The sequence below is a fragment of the Xenopus laevis genome, chromosome 9_10L (genome assembly GCF_017654675.1).
Source record: "Xenopus laevis strain J_2021 chromosome 9_10L, Xenopus_laevis_v10.1, whole genome shotgun sequence".
NCBI lineage: Eukaryota > Metazoa > Chordata > Amphibia > Anura > Pipidae > Xenopus > Xenopus laevis.
This window is the reverse complement of record NC_054387.1, coordinates 16,340,506-16,361,806: the sequence shown is the minus strand read 5'-3', so window position 1 is coordinate 16,361,806 and position 21,301 is coordinate 16,340,506. Positions and strand designations below refer to the sequence as shown.

The following is a 21,301-nucleotide window of genomic DNA, read 5'->3' as shown; positions in this document are numbered from 1 at the left end:
ACAGTAGAAAAAGATCGAGAGAGTAGGGCAGGATTGAGACAGTAAGGAAAGATGGAGACAGTAGAAAAAGATCGAGAGAGTAAAGCAAGATGGAGACAGCAGGAAAAAATGGAGACAGCAGGAAAAGATTGTGACAGTAGGACAAGATGGAGACAGTAGGACAAGATGGAGACAGTAGGACAAAATGGATTCAGTAGAAATTTATTTTGACAGAAGAGTATTGTGACAATATTAGGGCAAGTTGATGGTTAGATGAAGACATTAGGGTAAAAGAGCAACATTATGGCAAAACAGTGATGGGCATGTGAGATGACAATGCTGTATCCCATTGCCCTATTTTAGGGTTGTTATATATATATATATCGGTTGTTGCTACCACCACAACTGGTATTGCTTCTAGATCTGACCTATCTACTTAAGCATATAGGTCCAGGTCCAAAACAGTAAAAGATCGAATTCAATCATTTATTCAGCCACTGGCGGTGCCTCAGCGATGTTATCAGTAGGGTCACACTCCAAAAGCCTCTCTATGTTTGGATGGGTGCCATGTGATCATACAATTAACCCTGCCAATTCAATGGTCTTGTGAATCGAAGAAATGCTGAATCAAAGTCTCTAATTACCCCTTTGCTCAGAGCTGATTAGTGCAAGATTTATTTCCATTGCCCCCATTATAAAATAACAGGCTGCTGATCAAACAAAGGTTACTATTAATGGTTACTATTACATTAACAGCACTGTTAAGCAGCAGGTTCATTTTATATGAACAGACTGTAGCATTTAGAATAATCTTTTATATCTCTCAATACCCAAAGGCACCCTCAGCTTTATTATTTACCTTGACTTTGATGTCTCAGTACTTCATCTCTACATACTGAGCACTTTGATGAGCCCGAAAAAAGAAAAAACACAAATTGCAAAGTTTGTTTACTTATCCCTTAAAAAACCTAAGTAAAATGTTAGTTGCCCAGAGGCATCGTTGGATGCCCCAAAAAAACAGCAGCTACTGAATGAATTAAAGTTCTATATAGGAGGCAGTGTTACCCCTGCCACTGCTACTTTTATTGCAAAAGGTATAAAGACTAAGCTTTTTTATTAGTTATCTGGTATATATGTTGTTAGCTCTGAATATGCTTGCTCTGAAACCTTTCACTATACTCTATCATATAACAGCCCCCTCACTTATTCAAACTGGCAGCAGCCAAGACACAGTATGCAGCTCCCACATAATTTCTGCATCTGTTTTACCCTAAAGAAAAGCAGCAATTCCATTTTTGTTTGTTAAGCAGGTGAAGTATTAATAAGGGGAAGCACAGACATCTGTGGTTAGTCAAACTGCAAAAAATATGACGGCATGGCCCCATTCTTTGCCCTTTGCAACCTGTCCTGCACTTTAGAACTGACCCCTTATGAGTTGGGGGGATGGGTACCTGAACAAATATTGAAACCCCAAACCCTAAATTCTCTTCCATAAGGCAAATAAATTGGGTAAATATTGTCGCGGGCTGATACTTGCTATTACAATCGGGATAGAAAAATCACAGGTCTAACAACAAAGTTAAGGCCCTGATACATGGGCAGAAATAAGTCAGCAGCTTATTGCATAGTGTATAGGGCCCTCCGATGGGCTTCTTCGATCGATATCTGGCTTAAAGTTGGGCAGATGTTGATCGGCCGGGCTTAAAAATCCTGTCGGATCGAGGACCGAATCGGTTCGTTGATGCGGTCCTCAATCTGACCTCCTGTTTTCTCGTCTTTATGATCCAATCGTTGGGCCCTAAGGTCCATGATCGGATCAGCCCTAAATTGCCCACCTCAAGCTGGGCATATAGGGGTGAGATCCGCTTGTTTTGCAACCTCGCCAAACAAGTGGATCTCCATATGTCTGGCCAGCTTTAGTGTAATTGAACCCTGGGTGGGACAAGGGGTGAAGGTAATAGAATTCATACTCTCAGTGTCAGAGTGGGGGAGGCGGGGTCCACCAGGAAACCCGGGCAAAGGGCACACCACTCCAGTCACACTCTCCCCCTGCCTCATACTGGCATGCCCCTTGCTCCTAATAATTACCTGCCACCATTGCACAGTAGATTATTGCCTGTCCTAGCGCTCCACCACTGTACCACACAGCTTGCCAAGGTGCCTGGGATGGTGGGGCCCAACAGGACCGCGGCCCACTGGGTTTTTTCCCTGTGCCCTATTTTGCCATTTTACACTGCACGCTCTTTGAATCGGTGGTGTAACTAGGCCCACAACAAATTCATTTTATGGCCCCAAACATGTACAGAGGTTGTCCTGTTTTTCCATTATATGTTGAAATAGCTCATTAATTAGGGCCTCATGGGCCCTATACTTCTTGAGCCCCCCCCCCCAGGGTCTGCTTCCTCTGTAATTACGCCCTACTTCACATTAATTAGCCCAGTACACTGCTGGTTGATTGCCAAGAGTGAACAGAACTGGGCCAAGTCTGCCCATGTTCCTACCAAATGCCCCCTATAGGTTTTGGCTGCATATGAGCATGATTATTATTATCATGTATTAGTAAGCATTTGTAGCTGTAATAACCAGAATTGCAGGTTGGGGCACCTAACGGCCTGAAGCCCAAACAAAAACCAGCTCTATACAAAGAGGGCGTTTAATCCCTAAAGTGGATACGTCTGGGAGTAGTAGGGAACAGCAATATATAGAGCCTGAGTAAATACTGTCTGCCAGAGAATAAACACGTGTGGAGCAACAGGGGGTCCCACAAATGTCTCACTCTGAAAGGATTTTCAAAGAGAAAGCAGAATATTAAAGAAAAGAAGAGAAGTATTCACCAGGGCAAAAACCATTAAAAAGGATCAATAAAATAAAACAGCTTTTGGCAGGCTAGAATTTTTGGCTTTAGGTGAAAGAGAAAATAGAAGGGGGTAAGGGATGAAGTGAATCTGCTGGTGTCTAATGTAGGCTAAAGACTCCACATTTGACACTCATAACCAAAGAATCAGGAACTTAGCAAACACATATTTTTGGAGTTGGTCATTGATTCTAATTTCCACCAATTTCTTTTTCAGCCGAAGGTTTTAATAAACTGAAGCCTCCCCGAAGAAAAATAACCGCAGGCAAATGTGGAGAGCAGAGGGTGAGCTCTGAAGTTATGCACCACCTTGACGTGTACAAGAAGAATGTGGTAGAGGTAGATAATTGTCAACTGCAGCATCTTCTACTCATGGGTCCTTTACCAGGGTTGGCCGTCAGGCTCATGAGATGAAAAGAATTTCATTATTTCGTTTAGCTTTAAATATTAGTTCAATGGCCACTCAAGGGCTGCAGGTTGGGAAAAAGTGGTGTAAAGTGTTTCTATCTCCTTCAGGTCTTACTGCTGCCACCTTTATCACGCACTGATGTGCCAGCTTGCCCTTCTATCACCCTCTACTCCTACTGTCACCAGCTTGCCCTGCTGTCTCCTTATGCCTTATGTCCATGAATAAAACACAGATGGCACATCCGATGCTTGTGAAACCAGTTGTGGGTTTATTAATTCAGCTCATAAATGGCAACGTTTCGGGCCACTACACTACCCTTTGTCAAGCCTTTCCTTATGTTTTATGGTCTGCCATCTTAACCAACTGTCTCCATCCTGTCCTACTTTCATATTTTTGCTTTGCTTTCTATATCTTGCCCTACAGTCACCATCTTGTCCTGTTCTCATTTTTTCTCATAATCTTCCAAATTAAAACTGAGGAATGTTGCCAGAACGTGTGGTTAGGTGGGCTTAGGCATGCCTTGCTAACTGGACCTGCCCTGTCCTTCGCTTGGGATTTCATAGTATATTATCTGCTGAAATGTTCACCAGTTACAAGCATGCAGAAAAGCAAATAGATGAGCAAAACAAAATAATCAAAGAGTACAATAGATCCTAAATTATTTTTAATGATATACAGTAAATTGTAAAAGAAGAAAAAAAACATGAAAAACCAAACATACCTGTTAGTTTTAAAATGGTGGTATGGAAGCTTTCAGAGAGAGCAATAAGAAATAAGATATAGGAATACATTTTAAATACACAATAATAATTTGTGCTAGCATGATTTTACCTGTGACAGATCAAAATTAAAAGAGAAGGGTAATAAAACCAACTTGTTGGCAGTTTGTTAGGTACCCCTCAGTTATTCTAATTAGTTACCTGTGATCCTGGGCTGGTGCCCCTCTTCTTCACAAAAATACGAGCCTGGGGTTCTGTTTACTGAGTGCTTCCGTGTCATCTTCTGTCCTTCTCACATGTGTCCCCTGTGCCAATTGTAGTAGGGTGGATGCCCAATAAGAAAGTCTGTACTTGCACTTGCCCAAGCCCAATGGGAAATGCCGGGAAGACCAAAAACGATGGTGGTATACTGCAGACAGAACACTAGACTGGTGATTTTTTAAAGAAAATGAGCATCCAGCCCAGGGTAACACGTAAACCACTACAACTTGGCACCAGTTACCAATCACCTTTTTATCTGTTACTTCCTCTATTGAGCTGTGTTGCCTTCAACCTGACCAACTTTAGCTGCCATACCCTTCTTTTGGCATCTTGCACTATTATCTCTATGTTGCCATGCTGTATCTATCTTTCCCTACTGTCTCCACCTTGCCCTGCTGTATCCATTTTGTGATACTGTCTCCACCCTGTCCTACTGACTCCATGTTGTCATATCTTATCTTACTGTCAACTTCTAGCTATGCTGATTCCATCTTTCTAACTGTCTCTGTCTTACCTTACCTCCATCTTGCCCTACACTCTACATTCTTTCCTACTGTCTCCAGCTTGTCCAGCTATTTCCATCTTGCCCTACTGTCTCTGTCTTGTTTAATTGTCTGTATATTATCCAACTGTCCTTTCATCTTGCCCTTTTGGCACCTAAGTGCCCAACTGCTGTGCTGATGCCCTTTTGCTTACTGTCTTTATTATACTGTGCCGTCTCCGTATTTACCTATGATTGCTCATCGTGCTGTGTTGTCTCCATCCTGCCCTGTGTTCTTGATTGTCTATTACTATTTTCATCCTGTCCTATCGACACCATTTTGCTCTATTTGTCATCTTACCCTACAGTTGCTTGCCTTTCCATGCATTCTATCCTCCATTCATTCAACTTCTGCACTCCTGTAATAGCAGCTTCAGAACAGGGCAGAGAATGTTACAAGTCAAGGTGAATGAAGCACAGAGGACTATGCTACAAGACCCCTTTTTTATTCTACAAATATAATAAAGCAGAACATAAAAATCACTAAAGAGGTCAAAAAACAGGAATAAATTCCCAAATGCTGAACAGCCCGTTATTTCAAAGCATGGGCTGAAATTTCTTTGTAGTATTATGGCCACTCTGGGAATCTTAAATTCTTCCACATGTGCTTTATTTGGGCTGAACAGCAGGAGATTTTCATTACCATTAAAAGCAAGAGTTATATTTATCTGCTCACTCAGTGCATCTTTGTAACACTGCTGGTTCTTATCCCTCATGTGTGTCCATTTGGATCTCTTTGACCTCTCAGCTTCTGGCCCTCCACTACCATTCCCAGGGTGCACTGCTCGGACATTGGGTAGCAATTAATGAGCAAGTTATTGTTCTTGTAATCTTTAGGAAAGTATCAGCATGGCCATCAAGTGAAATGCAGTTTCCAAACTGCATTAGTTGCATAGATATTCCAGCCCACTTTGCCCCCTCTGTATCATACTGACTTATAAACCTAATACCTAATAAACTTAATACCTAATAAATGTTGTTTTACATATATACTTTTCAGATTTTCGCTTTTCTTAGCAGATTTTTTGGCTGTTACTTTTGAAATAAGGGGATAAAAATGTAATCACCGCTGTTTCTTTTAACAGGACCCTGGATCGGCCAACCCGGAAAGGCTAAAAACAGATGCTGATAACTCAGTACCAAATTTAATGGCACTGTCTGCTGACATCAAATCAGTTACCAGTCTAAACATGAACACGTGTTTGGCTGAATTAATGGTGCAGTCAGAGATTTTTCAAGATGCCTGTTTAAAGCAACAGAAGTCTATGTTGTCTTCTGCAGAGAGTAATGATGTTTTCATCCAGGAAAACAATGAAGATGGAACATCTTTCCCAGAGATAAAAAAGGACAATATACAGCAAAATCCCATAGATGTTCTACCACTAAACCCTACCCAGAAAGTCTTACATAGATCTAAAACCATAGCAAGCAGCTTAGAAGGTCAAGCTGTACAGAGTAATTTGTCTCACAACATTACTCCTAACGATGCAGTTGTGTCATGCACCAATCTCAGTGCTCCAAGATTATCACATCATGGTGATTGTGGAACATCATTGTGTAACTCTCATGAGCTCCAAGGTGTTGTCATTCAAACCTCAGAAGGTACAACATCAGTTGAAGGTTCTTTAGAATCCAAAACCAGTTGGCTTAAAGAGGAACCTCCATCCCAGAGTCTGATTAATCTGGATGACTCCCAACCAATGCTTTTTCAGTGTCAGAAAAAGCTCAGCCTTGAGGTGATGAGGAAACAAACCCGTGTGGATTACAGCGACTCAAGTAGCGATGATGAAGATAGGCTGGTTATTGATGTCCCTCAACTCATGGGTAATGAAAAACAGGCACAAACATCATAACATTTTTTTTTAAGCAGACGTAGCTGCTGAACAGAAGGAATCTGTATTATTTTTAACTTAGGGTAGTAGGAGTCATCTCCGATTTAAGGCACTGGACATTATTTTCATAGTCTCTATGGTTCCTGTGCCATTTTAGCCAAGCAGACTTGCAATTCTGTTTTTTTTTTGTCCCCCCCCATAGAATACCTGGCGCCTGCAGCAGAGGGAAAGATTTTTTTATTTTCTACTAAAACCCTTCATTTTATTAAAGGACAAAACCTTCAGCCTTATACATAGAAGGTTTTAAGCACCTTATACCAACGGACGATGAAGAAGACGAACAAATAAGCCATCATTTATAGGGGCTTAGAACTTTTTTGAGGTATGGAAGTTAACTGCTGGGACCATAGATGTCTGTGTTTGTTTCCCACCCCAGAACTGTGGAGTTTAGCCATGTCCAGCACTTTGAAACGATTTTGATGGCCCCAAACGTCTTATTTTTATTTTACTGGGCCGCCATATAACTGACAGCTTGATTGCGGGTTTCCAAAGGTAACCCACCTACATACGTGTAAAAACCTGTCCATTTCCTTTCTTTCTACATGTCGGCTATATTTATATTTGTAAATACTGGGTCAATACCACAGGACCTGTGTTTCTGACAATTTATATATATATATGTATTTATAAAATTGTTCCCAGGACAGACTGGATCCTCTTAAATCAGTTATACCACTTTAATAATTGACTTTCCGAAGCAGTGCAAATTCTGTTTGCCTAATTATAGTCAAACAGGAGTAATCTTATTCCCATTGCGTAGAAATGTTGATTTGTTTTCCGTTCTAAGGCCTGTAAAGCCTGTTTAATTGGCTAAAGGAAGCAAGACAGGAGAAATGTATTAGGGTTGTCATCTGAGCCATCTGTGCATTAAGGTTTGACAGGGGCCCAGGGTGGCTCCTAATGATCCCCTTTAATCAAGTAGAATTTCCTCCTGTAGAAGCATAAAGCCTTCTGAAAACAGAAGGTATTTACTTGTGTCGTGCCATATACATAGCAACCAGGCTAGGTTCTCTGCTCCTGTAGTAGTTAATATTAACTAAACTGCTATGATAACATTTCCACACACGGGGGTGTCATCAAACTGTCGAACACAGGCAACTGAATCCGAATTCTGCTCATTTACACTATCTCCCTTGCACTGGAGACTGGAATTAGGCAGAAGAGAAGTGTTATTGAGTCTTGAAATGAGCAGCTATCATGTCTCATTCAGCTTTTAAGATAGGGTTTTATGTTTCTCTTTTAAAGCTTGAGGAAATGCCGACCGGAGGACTGTCTGATATTTTTCATTCCAGCTGACACTATGCATCCCTGTAAAACATGAACCCAAATAAAAGAGAGCTATGTGTAATTTTCCAGATGATTCTTCATTCAGTGTGCTTTAGCACAATGGTCTCCTAACTGTGGTGGTGGACCCCCTAGGGGCGCAAAGTAGTTAAAGGGAGGAATGTTTTTTCATTGCTATTTGTAAACCTGCAAGTATGTGAGTATGTGAGCATGTGGCCTTATTGTAAACTGACAGGGACCCAGTATGAAGGGCAGTTAGGATGATATTTGGGCAAGTGCTTGTTTGTGCCCTGGGTACCCCTGGAACTATAGCAGGGTGACTGTTACCCCAATGTTTCTATATCTGTTACCTTGTTATGAGCTAAGGGGGCCCAGCCTGAAGGCTATTTAGGGGGAGACTTGGGGTCAGTGCTTATTTGTGCCCTTGGTACCCCTGGAACTATAGCAGGGTGACTGTTACCCCAATGTTTCTATATCTGTTACCTTGTTATGAGCTAAGGGGGCCCAGCCTGAAGGCTATTTAGGGGGAGATTTGGGGTGAGTGCTTATTTGTGCCCTTGGTACCCCTGGAACTATAGCAGGGTGACTGTTACCCCAATGTTTCTATATATCTGTAACCTTGTTATGAGCTAAGGGGGCCCAGCCTAAAGGCCAATTAGGGTGAGATTAGAGGCGAGTGCACATGTTCTATAGTAGGGTGATTGTTGCATCTATACTATATATATCTCAAGAACAAAGTGCTTGACCACAGCAAGCCCAAAAACCTCATTAGTAGAGAATCATCAGACATTGGTTGTGGTCACCCCCAAAAATAATCTCAAAACTTTAAAAGGCTCTAAGATAAAGACTAATGGTCTCCCTAGAGATAAATTTATGAGGAGCCTGTAAGATTTTATTCATGATTGGTTGCAAGGCTCCATTGATTAAGATGGGAATGCCCTTAGCACTGAGCTGTCCAAACCTGAAATGCAAAACAACTGCCTGGCTCTTGTCTTGTATCATTAGGAGAGACGTTTAAATGAATAAGACGCTTTTTCTGCTTTGAATTACAAAACTGATCAGCGCCGACTCTCCCACTAACAGGTCATGTTTTCTTAGGAGCTTCAAACGAGCCCAGGGCAGGATAAAGGGGGTTGGGGGGTGGGTCTGACAAGATGAAGAATCATTTAAACAGATCCTCCCTAAGTATTTATGGCTCGTGTTTATCCTGTTCGTGGAGCTTGAGTAACTCCCAAATAAAGGAATTAGGTTATTATTTAAAGGATACTGTAATCAGAATAAAATGTATTTTTAAAAGTGGGTTCCTATTAGAACATAAACATTACACAGAAAATAGGGAATAACCCCCAGACCCGAGGGTACTGTGCCTGTACTCTGCTCCCATACTATTCTTACCTATATCTTCAGCAGATGAAATGCTTGCTACCAAATTAAACACAAATATATTTGCCTTTTGGTATTATGGAATTTTTCCAGACAATCAGTGGAGTTTTTTTAACAAATCTTTTGATAATTATTTTGTTTTTCCAACTCTCTCTTTCCCATATGTGAGTCAGCTTTATTAGATCCAAGCGTATGTATGTTTTTTTGCCAAAATTCCAAGAGAAAGGGGGAATTAATTTCTCCCTGGGACTGTGAAGGATTGTTCCTGTAGGAGGAACTTTTCCAATCGATACATTCCTGATGGGATAAAATCTTCTGCTGCTTCATTGGCTCACTATAAACAGATGCAGAGGTTTTTTTCGTTAGCAGCTATTTGTGTTTGATGTATGTATATTTTTATATTTCTTACAGTCCCAATGTATTGCTTTATAAGCTACACGAGGATCTAATACATGGAGAGACCCAGAGAAAGGGAGAATGCGTTCAATTTATTGTACAGAAAAGAAACATGAGGCCCAGCAGAGCTACAGCTGTTTATATAGGGGAGAGGGGCTGGAATGAGTATAGTTATTGTGTATAGTAATTTGAAGAACTAGCTATACAGGTATGGGACCTGTAATCCAGAATGCTCGGGACCTGGGGTTTTGAAGATAATGGATCTTTCTTTAATTTGGATCTTCATACCTTAAGTCTACTAAAAAATAATTTAAGACTGTGTTTGCCTCCATTAAGGATTGATTATATCGTAGTTGGGATCAAGTAGAAGGCACTATTTTTTTATTACAGAGAAAAAGGAAATCACTTTAAAAAATTTGAAATATTTGAATAAAGTGGAGTCTATGGGAGATTGGCTTGCCATAATTCAGAGCATTCTAGATAATGGGTTTCCGGATAACGGAGCCATACCTGTACTACTAACTATAATTGCATGCAGGGCTGCCATCTACTTGTATTACTCTACACATTTTCCTGCAGTTTTAGCCCCTTTTTTGACAATATATTTTTAGCAAATGCATTGACACCCAGTCTGAAGGCAGTGGCATCTTTGTTCAGATACAAGTCGCTTCGTGGCATCGAAATCCAGGATCCTTTACGCTTTAATGGTGAGTCTGAAACATTAGAATTCTCTTTTTTTAAGATAAAATATTCCAGATGTTCTGTTTATGGCTTCTTCTTTTGGAACAATATCAACACAGACACCAATACTTATTGCCATTTTGACAGTGATGTTTGAATTGGATGGGGGCTGCCTTTAAGAGGTCTCGCTTAGTGGTGGGATATAATGAGTGAACACATTCTAATGTATATTTAGTCTATGAGCAATAGATTGGTTTAAAAACCTTGAAGGAACCAATGGCCTTTCCAGTCGCGTAACTATGACAATGAGGCACATACACGGGATTTATATTATGTAGGCTGTATCTGAAACATATTTGAGATTGTGCCTTATAGATAAGGATGGAGAAGCAAGTTGGGATTGTTTCGATTTCATATACATTAGATTCAATTCACATTTTGCACTGATCTAAGAAGAACTTACTCTGGGCATTGTATTAGGTAAAGACTCAAGATATGTGTCTGAAACTTGAATCTAAGGCTGTTAAGCCTTGACCTTTCTATCCAGTTCATCAACAATCAAGTAGGGTTAAGGTCCTCACTTTCAGCTTTCCTTCATCTTCCTCCTTCTAATGGTTCTGACAAGGGTTGGAAGTGTGCTTATGACCTTTATCCTGTTGTATCACATAGGGCTGCAGAATAAATCCCATACCAGAGGGCATGGCATGGCTCTGATTAATTCTGAATAACAGTCACTGTATGCAGGTCCCTAATCAACCAAACACCCCCAAACCATAATGCAAACTCCTCTGGTTGCTTTTAAACACTGAGAAAGAATTCTCATGTCCAGTAGATGATATACAAAAACTTTTTGGGATGGACCAGAAATGTAAAACATGGATTCGACAGTCTACAAAACTTTTGTCAATTCTCCAGGAGTCTAGTTTTGTATTTCTCAGCCCAAGCAAGCCTCTTTAGGCTAGGGTGGCTGGGGGATGAATTCTGTCCTAGCCTTAATCCTATTTTCTTGCTATGGCTTTCTGAGCTTCTGCATGAACCTTCAAGACATAGCTGGGTTTATTTTTAACAGATAACACGTATCAAAAGGTTTTCTTGTCCTTTGGAGCATATTTTGTTTCCCTAACTTGCAGCAAGCTACCGTTTCAATTTTATGGTCTTATTTCTTTTCTCAACCAGACATTCTAAGTTATTAAATGCATATAACAGTAGATATTTTGTGTCGAGTGGACACTTCAGAAGACTCACAGGAGATAATAATGACCCTGAAATAGAAAACCATGGATAAACAGCTATATATCAATAGTTTCATAGGCCACATCTAATTACTGTTAGCCCAAGTGAATTTTGGCATATCTTTATTTCTCCCTTTCCCACCGTTTTGTTCAGAAATAAAATGATATTATGAAGAACAGTCTGAAAGTTGTCTACTTTACAGTCGTACAAACGTTATTCTTGCAGAACTGATATGTTTTTCCTGGACTCCTAATCACTTTCTGGAACCGACCCCTCTCAGCAGTCTTTGGGAAGAATCATAAAACTTGGTTTTTGTACCCCAAGAAGAATGTCACCTTCTCTTCACCTCTCAGTAGAGGAATTAAATGGCACAGCATCCAGCTCAGCTTCCAACATTTCAAAGTTTGTACGATCAGTGGAAGAGGCTGGTGTCCTGCGGTTGTACATCAAGCTATGTGCATAAGGTCACTCTTTTTGTTTTCACACAGTAAACCATCATCTTAGCCTTTTGTACTCTACCTTCTATGAAGTGTACTGAGAGTTATCAGGATACCATAAACACTTCTCTAAACTCTGAATCCTGCTGAGCTTCTGCAGCCGGGGCTAGTCTTTTATGACAATTGCACAATAGCTTTATATTACCTCAAGAAATCTTTTTAAATATTATTTCCATTATTGCTGTCTGCTGATCTTTGGCTGAGTATTCCTCAAAAGTGTTTGTTGAGGCTATTTAACAATATTTTTTATTGCATGCAACTATTCACACCCTGTCTGTAAGACTAGTCTGAAGACCAGGAAGAGCAAGTGCTGGGTGTAACTGTGTGTACATAGACTGTACATAGACTGTTAGACTAGTCTGATGACCAGGAGGGGCAAGTAATGGATGTAACTGTGTGCACATAGACTGTTAGACTAGTCTGATGACCAGGAGGGGCAAGTAATGGATGTAACTGTGTGCACATAGACTGTTAGACTAGTCTGATGACCAGGAGGGGCAAGTGATGGATGTAACTGTGTGCACACAGACTGTAAGACTAGTCTTATGACCAGGAGGAGCAAGTGCTGGGCATAACTGTGTGCACATACACTGTTAGACTAGTCTGATGACCAGGAGGGGCAAGTGATGGATGTATCTGTGTGTACATAGACTGTTAGACTAGTCTGATGATTAGAAGGAGCTGGAGTGTCATGTTAACTGTTCATATTGAATCTGACAAGACTGAATGTAATTTCACTTCCGTACAAGTTACTTTTTCACAAGCAAAGCAATGTGACCAATTGACCAGATCCTTACAGCGATTGATCTGTCATAAGAAGGATATTTACCTTTACTATTCTTCTTGTTCTTAATGCAACCAACTGATGATTAAAGTCTCCAACTTGAATCCCCACTTTGCACTTTTTGGAGCATGGGTTGGCAACATCTCCCAGTTGTTGTTCAGTCTTATGTGCTTTGTCCTTTTTACAAGATGGGCTACAAATTACTACTACTTCAGCTGTTAGTTGGACTACATAGTCACATCTACATCATCCAACATCTTCCAACAACCATTCAAAGCAAAGGTGACCAGGCAGATGGGAAGCCCAGAGAAATGAGGCAGATAACCTTCAGTGCAATTATTCATCCTCTTCATTATCCAAGAGAACGATACTATAGAATCTGAAAACATTCCAAGTCCCACCTCTGATCCATAGTGTATCACTGTCTCCTCATTATCAGTTGTTTGTCTGGGAATTCAGCAGATGGAGAGAAGCTATTTCTATTTGTTTTACTACTATAATTTACGTGCTCAAGCTGAGCCATATTGGGGAGAGAAGGCTTTGAGTTTGCCCTTTGCAGTGTGTCCAGATGTAATGATATATCAGCACTTCCAATTACCCTTGACCCAGGATACAGTTTAAAATCTGGGAATGGGGAGAAGAATATATGGTGACAGATTCCTATAAGCATCCTCTCTAACATAAATCTCCCTTTCTTTCTCATTATTTTCTGTTGAATCAGGAATCTGCAACCTGCTGTTCTGATAAATTACACATTCTCATGTGATATAAGAAATAACTGAGCTGTTCTTGTCATTCAGTGTGTAGGGGGGGATTTAATGAAAACAGATGGGGTCATTCAGCTGAAATTTGAATATTGGTCACCGTTGGTCCATGATAAGAAACATTATGTCAATATTATCCATACACGTCCACCTATCAGAATGCTGCATTTTGTTGGAATTGTCCACAGTTTGTCCATATAAGAAATGCTATGTCAAATTGATTCTTGCACTTCCACCAATCAGAATGTTGCATTTTTGTAGCCCTGCTGACCATACAGACTTAGTTGCAATAGTGGTCAAGAGTCACAAGTGTGAATTAGCCTTACTGGAACAAAATAGGGAACCAAATCTGGTTATGGTGAGAAGGGCTGAAAGAAGCCAAAAAGTTCTTAGCTAGCAATTATATGCAAAGTGATGACTTCTGGAACAGTACCATCAAAAAAGTTTTTTAAAGTAATGAAAATATCATGGAGTGTTGCCCTGCACTGGTAAAACTGATGTGTTTGCTTCAGAAACACTACTATAGTTTATATAAACCAGCTGCTGTGTAGCAATGGTGGAGATTGGAATAAGGCTATATGGTATAGGTTAAATAGAGGATAACAGATAACACCATTATGTTCTACAGAGTTTATCTGCTATCTGCTGTGTAACCTGAGCCTTTTCTCCTTTGATTAGCTGCCCCCATTGCTACACAGCAGCTTGTTTATATAAACTATAGTAGTGTTTCTGAAGCAAACACACCAGTTTTACTAGGGCAGGGCAACACTGCATTATATTTTTAATTATTTTAAAACACTTTCATTTTCAGATTTTTTAAATGTTACCTACACAGGAACAAACTCGTGGCTGCCATGGTTGGCCTTAGTTTTAGGAGGGGGACTTAAACAAAGGGTAAATTTCATTCCTGGCTCCATATTGGCTGTTTCATCCTGTAATATATGGGTGTCTAAAGGGCACGATATTTTGTGGATTATAAAGCTGGTGAAATCAAAACTCCAGGAAAAAGTGTGTTGCAGCAGCAAGTAATGCTGCTTAATTCTGTACCGGCTTGGGAAAAGTTGGATTATGGGTCCCTGGAGTGGATGGAAGAGACCAGGATGGGCTTCCATTCCTTGCTCCATGTAAGGGTTACAGCTGCTTAATTAGAGGTAGTTTGCTAGTTAATTGATAGTTAAAAGAGGTGTGGAACAACACCTCAGTGCTGCTTACCACTAGAGACCTCCAGTAGTGGAGGAGGGTGAGGGGCCACATGTGCTTCTGGGCACCAGGGAACAAGAGAGTGATTCCCCTGAGTTGGAGAGAGGACAAGAGAAACCACTCCCAGGAGTGTCTCAAGTGTGCCCAGAGAGGATTCTGGGTTGGGCTAAACTCAAGCGTGAGTAAAGAGAACACCAGTGAGGGTGTGAAGCAAGACTGTTTATGTTATGTGATCCCCCCATGTGAAGCCAGTGGGCTGAAGAATTGTGTTTTGTTGAAAATAAAAGCCGGCCAAAAGCTTTTTTTTATTGTTAGCCAATATAGGTATCACTTCTACAATCCTTTTTGTATTTGTTTGTTTTTTTAATTTGTTATTTTTGCTACTGGCTAACACGGTACCACAGTTTTTGTTTTGTGCTTATCAAGATCATAGTAATCCCCAGATTTCACATTAAAACACTGTCCAGCCCTTACAAGAGATTTGTGACATCTCCTAAATATTATCCCACACCACATGTCCTGCTAATCATTCAATAACAGGATAATGAGATGTGTTCACCATTACAGACCACCAGTCATGCCAAGATATCTCCAGCCTACAGTTGCCTAAAGAACCTTTAGGGACAATTCATTTTCAGTCTTTGTGTGGTTGATCTAGATGGGTCATATACTATGTTCAGATGATCTATTGCAGGGATCCCCAACCTTTTGAACCGTGAGCAACATTCAGAAGTAAAAGGAGTCGGGGAACAACAATAACATGAAAAATGTTCCTGGGGTGCCAAATAAGGGCTGTGATTGGCCATTTAGTAGCCCTTATGTGGATTTTCAACCTACATCGAGGCTCTGTTTGACAGTACACCTGGTTTTTATACAGCCAAAACTTGCCTCCAAGCCAGAAATTCAAAAATAAGCACTTGCTTTAAAGGCCACTGGGAGTAACATCCAAGGGGTTGGAGAGCAACATGTTGCTCACGAGCTACTAGTTGGGGATCACTGATCAATTGGATCCATTGCCTGGCTGACACTTATTTGGGTAACTGTAAACCAACCACAATGTCATCAAGAGTCATCCATCAATACTGAGAGTGTTCAGTGTGGACAGGCAGCTGAGCACAGTGGCCATAGGTGGGCCATCATTAGACATGTTCCTTGTCTCCCCTCATCCTTCCCAAGTTAATTTTTCTACATCCAGCACTAACTCTTGGTGAAAACAGTGTGGTGGGACAGGTTTACAGATTGCCCTCTTGGCCTTGGCTGCCAAAGCTCCTTGTTGTTGCCCTGCTTAAACATTCAATAACCTGCAAGGAGAACATATTTGACTGTATTAATATTTTATTTGTTGCATTTGCTGGGTCCATAACCTGGCACAGCATTGCTACAAAGGTCAAATTACATATCTGAAGCCTCCAACGAGAGAATTCCAAAATGTATCAAGGAAAAAGAGATACAATTCATCCTTGGCTTTACCTAGCAAAACCTTAAGCCATAGGAGTCTCTTCTGCTTACTCAACATACATACAGTAAGTACTGACTCATCATCAGTGTAACGTTCCTTTAACATGATACCATTTACTGCCAATTAGATATTAATGGGAGCCTTGTGCTGCATGTCTGGCTAATAAATCAGTGCCATGTGAGGGGAACTCAGTAGCAGCCTAATGGGAATAAATCTTCCCTCAAGTCCCTTTAAAACTCTGGTTACATTGTCCATTCTGCCCCAGGTGGGGCTCAACTCTTAGTAATGTCACTCACATGTTACACTCCAGTCCACATTGAATTTATAAGAGAAAAGGTCACAGGTTGAGGATGAGTGCAAAGAGTCTGTCCTGCCATCCAGCATTTTGGGTGAAATTGCTCATGAAACACTTGTGGAGCCATTGCATCCGACTCAACGGGTCACTGTCTGTTTTATTGCTGGTGTTTAGAGACCAAAACAGTCCATCTAAAGAGGGAAAAAGGGAATCAGATTTTCCCAGACAGGAAGGAATGTCCAATAAATAGTTTATTACATTATGTGCACTAAGATTTAGTGTCTAAATGTATGTGCTATACATATTCCTACAGACAATTCTTAGTATTTTCTTCTTAAATCATTTTCATTCCGTTTTTTTTGTGGTACCTTAAACTGGCTCTTGGAAAGGTTCTGAAATTAAAGGGGAACTTAGTGTTCTAGTAATAATGTATTTGAAACAAAACAAAAAACCTGCTCTCTGTGTTTGGAAATCAAAAGTTTGGATACATTAGGCTATGGCTCAATCATCTGAGGCCTCTCAAAGCCCAGTCTATATTAACATTACATTACACCCATTTTAGGGTACACATCTGAGGACTGTCCTACGTAAATTGGGACCCTTGGTTCCAGGGTGACACCTGTCACCCTCTGGGTCCTATAACAGCTTTGCACAAGAGTCTCATCACAGTTTGTATCACATCCATACACCCATCTGATACTATTCAGTTGGCACACCTGTTATCCAGAATAACAGTTAACTGATCTTTCCATAATTTGGATCTTTACTTAAGTCTACTAAGAAATAACATTAAATAAACCCAATAGGCTGGTTTTCCTCCCATTAAGGATTAAATATCTTAGTTGGGATCAAATACAAACTACTGTTTTATTATTATAGAGAAAAAGTAAATTATTTTTTTAAAAACTGGATTATCTGAATAAAATGGAGTCTATGGCAGATGGCCTTTGGAGCGATGACGGCTTTCCAGATAACGGATCCTACACCTGTACCCCAAATCCATCTAGACCCCTCACTCACTTATTGATACAAAAAAAACAAAAAGCAAATGTGAGCATTGTGTTTATTTTTCCCATTTCATCTAAAAGGAATAACATTCTTGGTTTAAGTAGATAAAACCTACCATTAGTATAGTGTACAAGTATAGAGGGCCGCCATCATGGGGGGACAGGGGGGACAAGTGGCCCGGGCCTGAATGGGGGCCCGGCAGTGCTGCATTTTTGAAAGAGCCGGGCCCCCCTTATGAGCGCTCGAGCCGTGTGGCCATTTCGCAGGTTGCCGAATGTGGAAGTGCCGAAAAGCCGAACAGCTGAAGTCCCGATTTTTTTTGTGGCCCCAATTTTTTTTAACTTTTAAGGGGCCCTTGCCACCAATGTTTAAAAAAAAATGTAAATATAAGGGGGCCCCTGCCACCAATGTTTTTTTTTAAAAAAAATTTTGGGGCCCCAATTTTTTTTAACTTGTAAGGGGGCCCCTGCCATCAATGTTTTTTTGAAAAAAAAATTTGAAAATTTTTTTGGGGCCCCAATTTTTTTTAACTTGTAAGGGGCCCTTGCCACCAATGTTTAAAAAAAATGTAAATGTAAGGGGGCCCCTGCCACCAATGTTTTTTTTTTTTTAATTTTTTTGGGGCCACAATTTTTTTTATGTAACTTGTAGGGGGGCCCTGGCACCAATTTTTTTTTTATAAAAAATGTTAAAAAAAATCTGGGCCTGGCCACAAGAATGACAAGTCTGTATATCCTTTACATTTGTTATTGGGCCAGGCCCCTAGAATTGGATTAATTGGAGCCCCATTTTTTTGCACCTGATCCAGACCTGAAGTGTTAATTTTGCAGCCAGTGGTATTCTATGTGTTGAGTGAGACTTGGCAGCATGAAAGCATTCTTACGTTCTGTTCCTCCGGGTAATAACTGGAAGTACTGTATCAAATTACCAGCATTTCAAAGAAGACCCCAAGTTGCCAATTAAAGTTCCATTGTACATTTCAGTAGCCCAGGGGCTATTCATTCCTGAACCTCACTGCACCTGCAATAGATGGGGCTGCTTTTTGGTGTGTGTGTTACATTAGAGACTCATTCTATGGGTTGCCTTTATGTTTAAGGTGAATCAACTCCGTCCCCTTTAATCCTCTACATGACATGAGAATACAAGTATATAATACACAAAAGCCAGGGGCGTAACTATAGAGGAAGCAGACCCTGCGGTTGCAGGGGGGCCCAGGAGTGTAGGGGGCCCAGTGAGACCCTAATTAATTAGCAATTTTAATATATCTTGGTAAAATAGGCCAACTTATAAATATTTTGGGGCCCTAAATTGAATTTGCTATGGGGCCCAGTAACAAATAGTTACGCCACTGACAAAAGCCATGAATATCTTGTAAATTAAATCCTTATAAACGGTGAGTTCTGATGTCATCAGTTATAAACGGTGAGTTCTGATGTCATTTCTGTCACATGACTCACTTAAATTTGTGAATTATAATAAATAAAGTACCCCCAGTTGTAAAATATGAGGATAATAGAAGTTGCCTCGGAGTTCCATGACCTGTATAAAAACACTCTGCCTTCGGTCTCGTGTTTTTATATTGTCCAGAAACTCCTCGGTAACTTATAATATCCTTATAATTTACATGAGGGGGTATTTTATTCACTATATATATTATACTGTAAGCTTTTCATAAGCAGGTTGATTCATTTATATTTTGTGGCCTTATCCAGAAAGTAAATGTAAAGTCAAAGCGAGGCACAGTCACCTCAAGGGCAGAAATAGAGGACCCCCCGCCCCAATCTGCAGTGCAGAAATAAAAAATGTATTGTATGACATTATACGGACAATGCAGAATAAGCAAGATAAAAAAAAGATAATGGGTCACATTGATTTAAATAGCCAATTCCATGGCATTCGCCAACAACTGGGTCAGAAAAACTAAAATATGTCTTCCTTTTCTAAAGGGAACTCATTTAATTGTGTGACACTCTCTTTCTTTTTAATGGAAATACTCAATGTGCTGTAAACTCTGCCCCCAACATTCCCCTTTATTTAGGGGCTTACAGTAAATGTACTGGGCAAGGCTGTGCTGAAGTCTCTGCCCCCCACATTAGCTGCATTCAGACATGAGAGATCCTGGCTGCCCGACCTTTCGTTTGACTACAACTGTCAGCATTCCATGGAAACTGGTGCAGTAGTTCTAGAACAGCTCCAGGTACAGAGATATAGACAGATATGACAGATATAGAGCCAGCGGGGCTCATACGATATAATATAAACACTGGGCACATTTGCACCTGGTCAAAAACCCATGGCAACCAATCAGATGACTGCTTTGCGTTCAACCTGCAGCTGGCTGAAAAAAACTAATCACTTATTGGTGCTAATGGTTACTGCCCAGGTGCAAATTTACCCAGTGTGACTGAACATGATCCTACTGACACCTGTGCTGCTAGACTGTAAGCTCTTGTGCTTAGCTCATTGCATATACAGTGTCTTGTATTTGGGTTAATATCATTCCAGCTGGAATAGTTTGAGTATCAGTCACTGGGCCTGGGCTGTGTTTGTCTGTGAGGTTTGTGCCTGGAGCAGCTGAGATTCTGGCAGAGAGCCAGTCCCTTCACACCTGCTCCATGTTCCTTGGCTTGTGCCTCACACCTCCACATTCCTCCTCCTGGAGCCAAAAAGGTGAGTGTGGGATCTTAAACAAAACGGTGTCTGCTGTTTCCCAGCTCCGTGTATGCCCTCCTGCTGATTCCCAGCTCTGTGTCTGCCCTCCTGCTGATTCCCAGCTCTGTGTCTGTCCTCCTGATGTTTCCCAGTACTACATCTGCCCTCCTGCTGTTTTCCAGTACTATATATGTGCCCTCCTGCTGTTTCCCAGTACTATATATCTGCCCTCCTGCTGTTTCCCAGTACTATATCCGCCCTCCTGCTGTTTCCCAGTACTATATCTGCCCTCCTGCTGTTTCCCAGTACTATATCTGCCCTCCTGCTGTTTCCCAGTACTATATCTGCCCTATTACTGATTCCCAGTGCTGTATCTGCCCTCCTGCTGTTTCCCAGTACTATATGTGCCCTCCTGCTGTTTCCCAGTACTATATCTGCCCTCCTGCTGTTTCCCAGTACTATATCTGCCCTCCTGCTGTTTGCCAGTACTATATGTGCCCTCCTGCTGTTTCCCAGTACTATATGTGCCCTATTACTGATTCCCAGTACTATATCTGCCCTCCTGCTGTTTTCCAGTACTGTATCTTCCCTCCTTTTCTTTCCTAACACGTAATACATATCCCTATGGTAGGTAACAGTAGGAGACTATGCTATAGGGAGGACTAATCTGGGGATCTTGTATTTGCAGTAGGAGATGATGGTTAATTTCCCCTTTAATGGAATAAGTGCATCAGTTACTTGCCTGACAGAGTGACTTGCAGCCCATACTGCATGAATAACTACAGCCATTGTGGCCCCCAGCATAGCCATTGCAGAATATTATTTGGACAGCCCCCATCAGTGCATTGGTGGCCCCTGTATAAAGGTATCAGCCTCCAACAATATCACTCTGACCCCCATTCAGCACTGAATTCTCAGTGGGACAAACTATTTTCCTAAAGTGGGAGGGATCTGATCACTACACGGTTAATGGGCGCCTAAAACTGCAGGAAAAAAGATTGAGGGAGGGG

At 40.9% G+C, this 21,301-nt stretch overlaps 2 protein-coding genes across 4 annotated transcripts in view; both read left to right on the top strand.

Moving 5' to 3' along the window:
• The window catches only part of LOC108701776, a 38,654-nt gene extending 30,647 nt beyond the window's left edge, over positions 1-8,007 (top strand). The window contains exons 6-7 of one of the 2 annotated variants that reach the window (XM_041576228.1): positions 3,051-3,118; positions 5,849-8,007. In XM_041576228.1, coding sequence (XP_041432162.1) covers positions 3,051-3,118; positions 5,849-6,616 — 836 coding nt within the window. In that variant the 3' untranslated portion in view covers positions 6,617-8,007. Of the gene's footprint in view, positions 1-3,050; positions 3,173-5,848 lie in introns of both variants that reach the window. The other variant, XM_018236801.2, reaches the window with a different exon arrangement.
• A 12,036-nt stretch (positions 8,008-20,043) lies between these two features.
• The window catches only part of edn3.L (endothelin-3 L homeolog), a 50,684-nt gene continuing 49,426 nt past the window's right edge, over positions 20,044-21,301 (top strand). Inside the window, exon 1 of one of the 2 annotated variants that reach the window (XM_041575418.1) lies at positions 20,044-20,309. The gene's annotated coding sequence lies outside the window, so the exon portion shown is untranslated. The remainder of the gene's footprint in view (positions 20,310-21,301) is intronic. The other variant, XM_018233869.2, reaches the window with a different exon arrangement.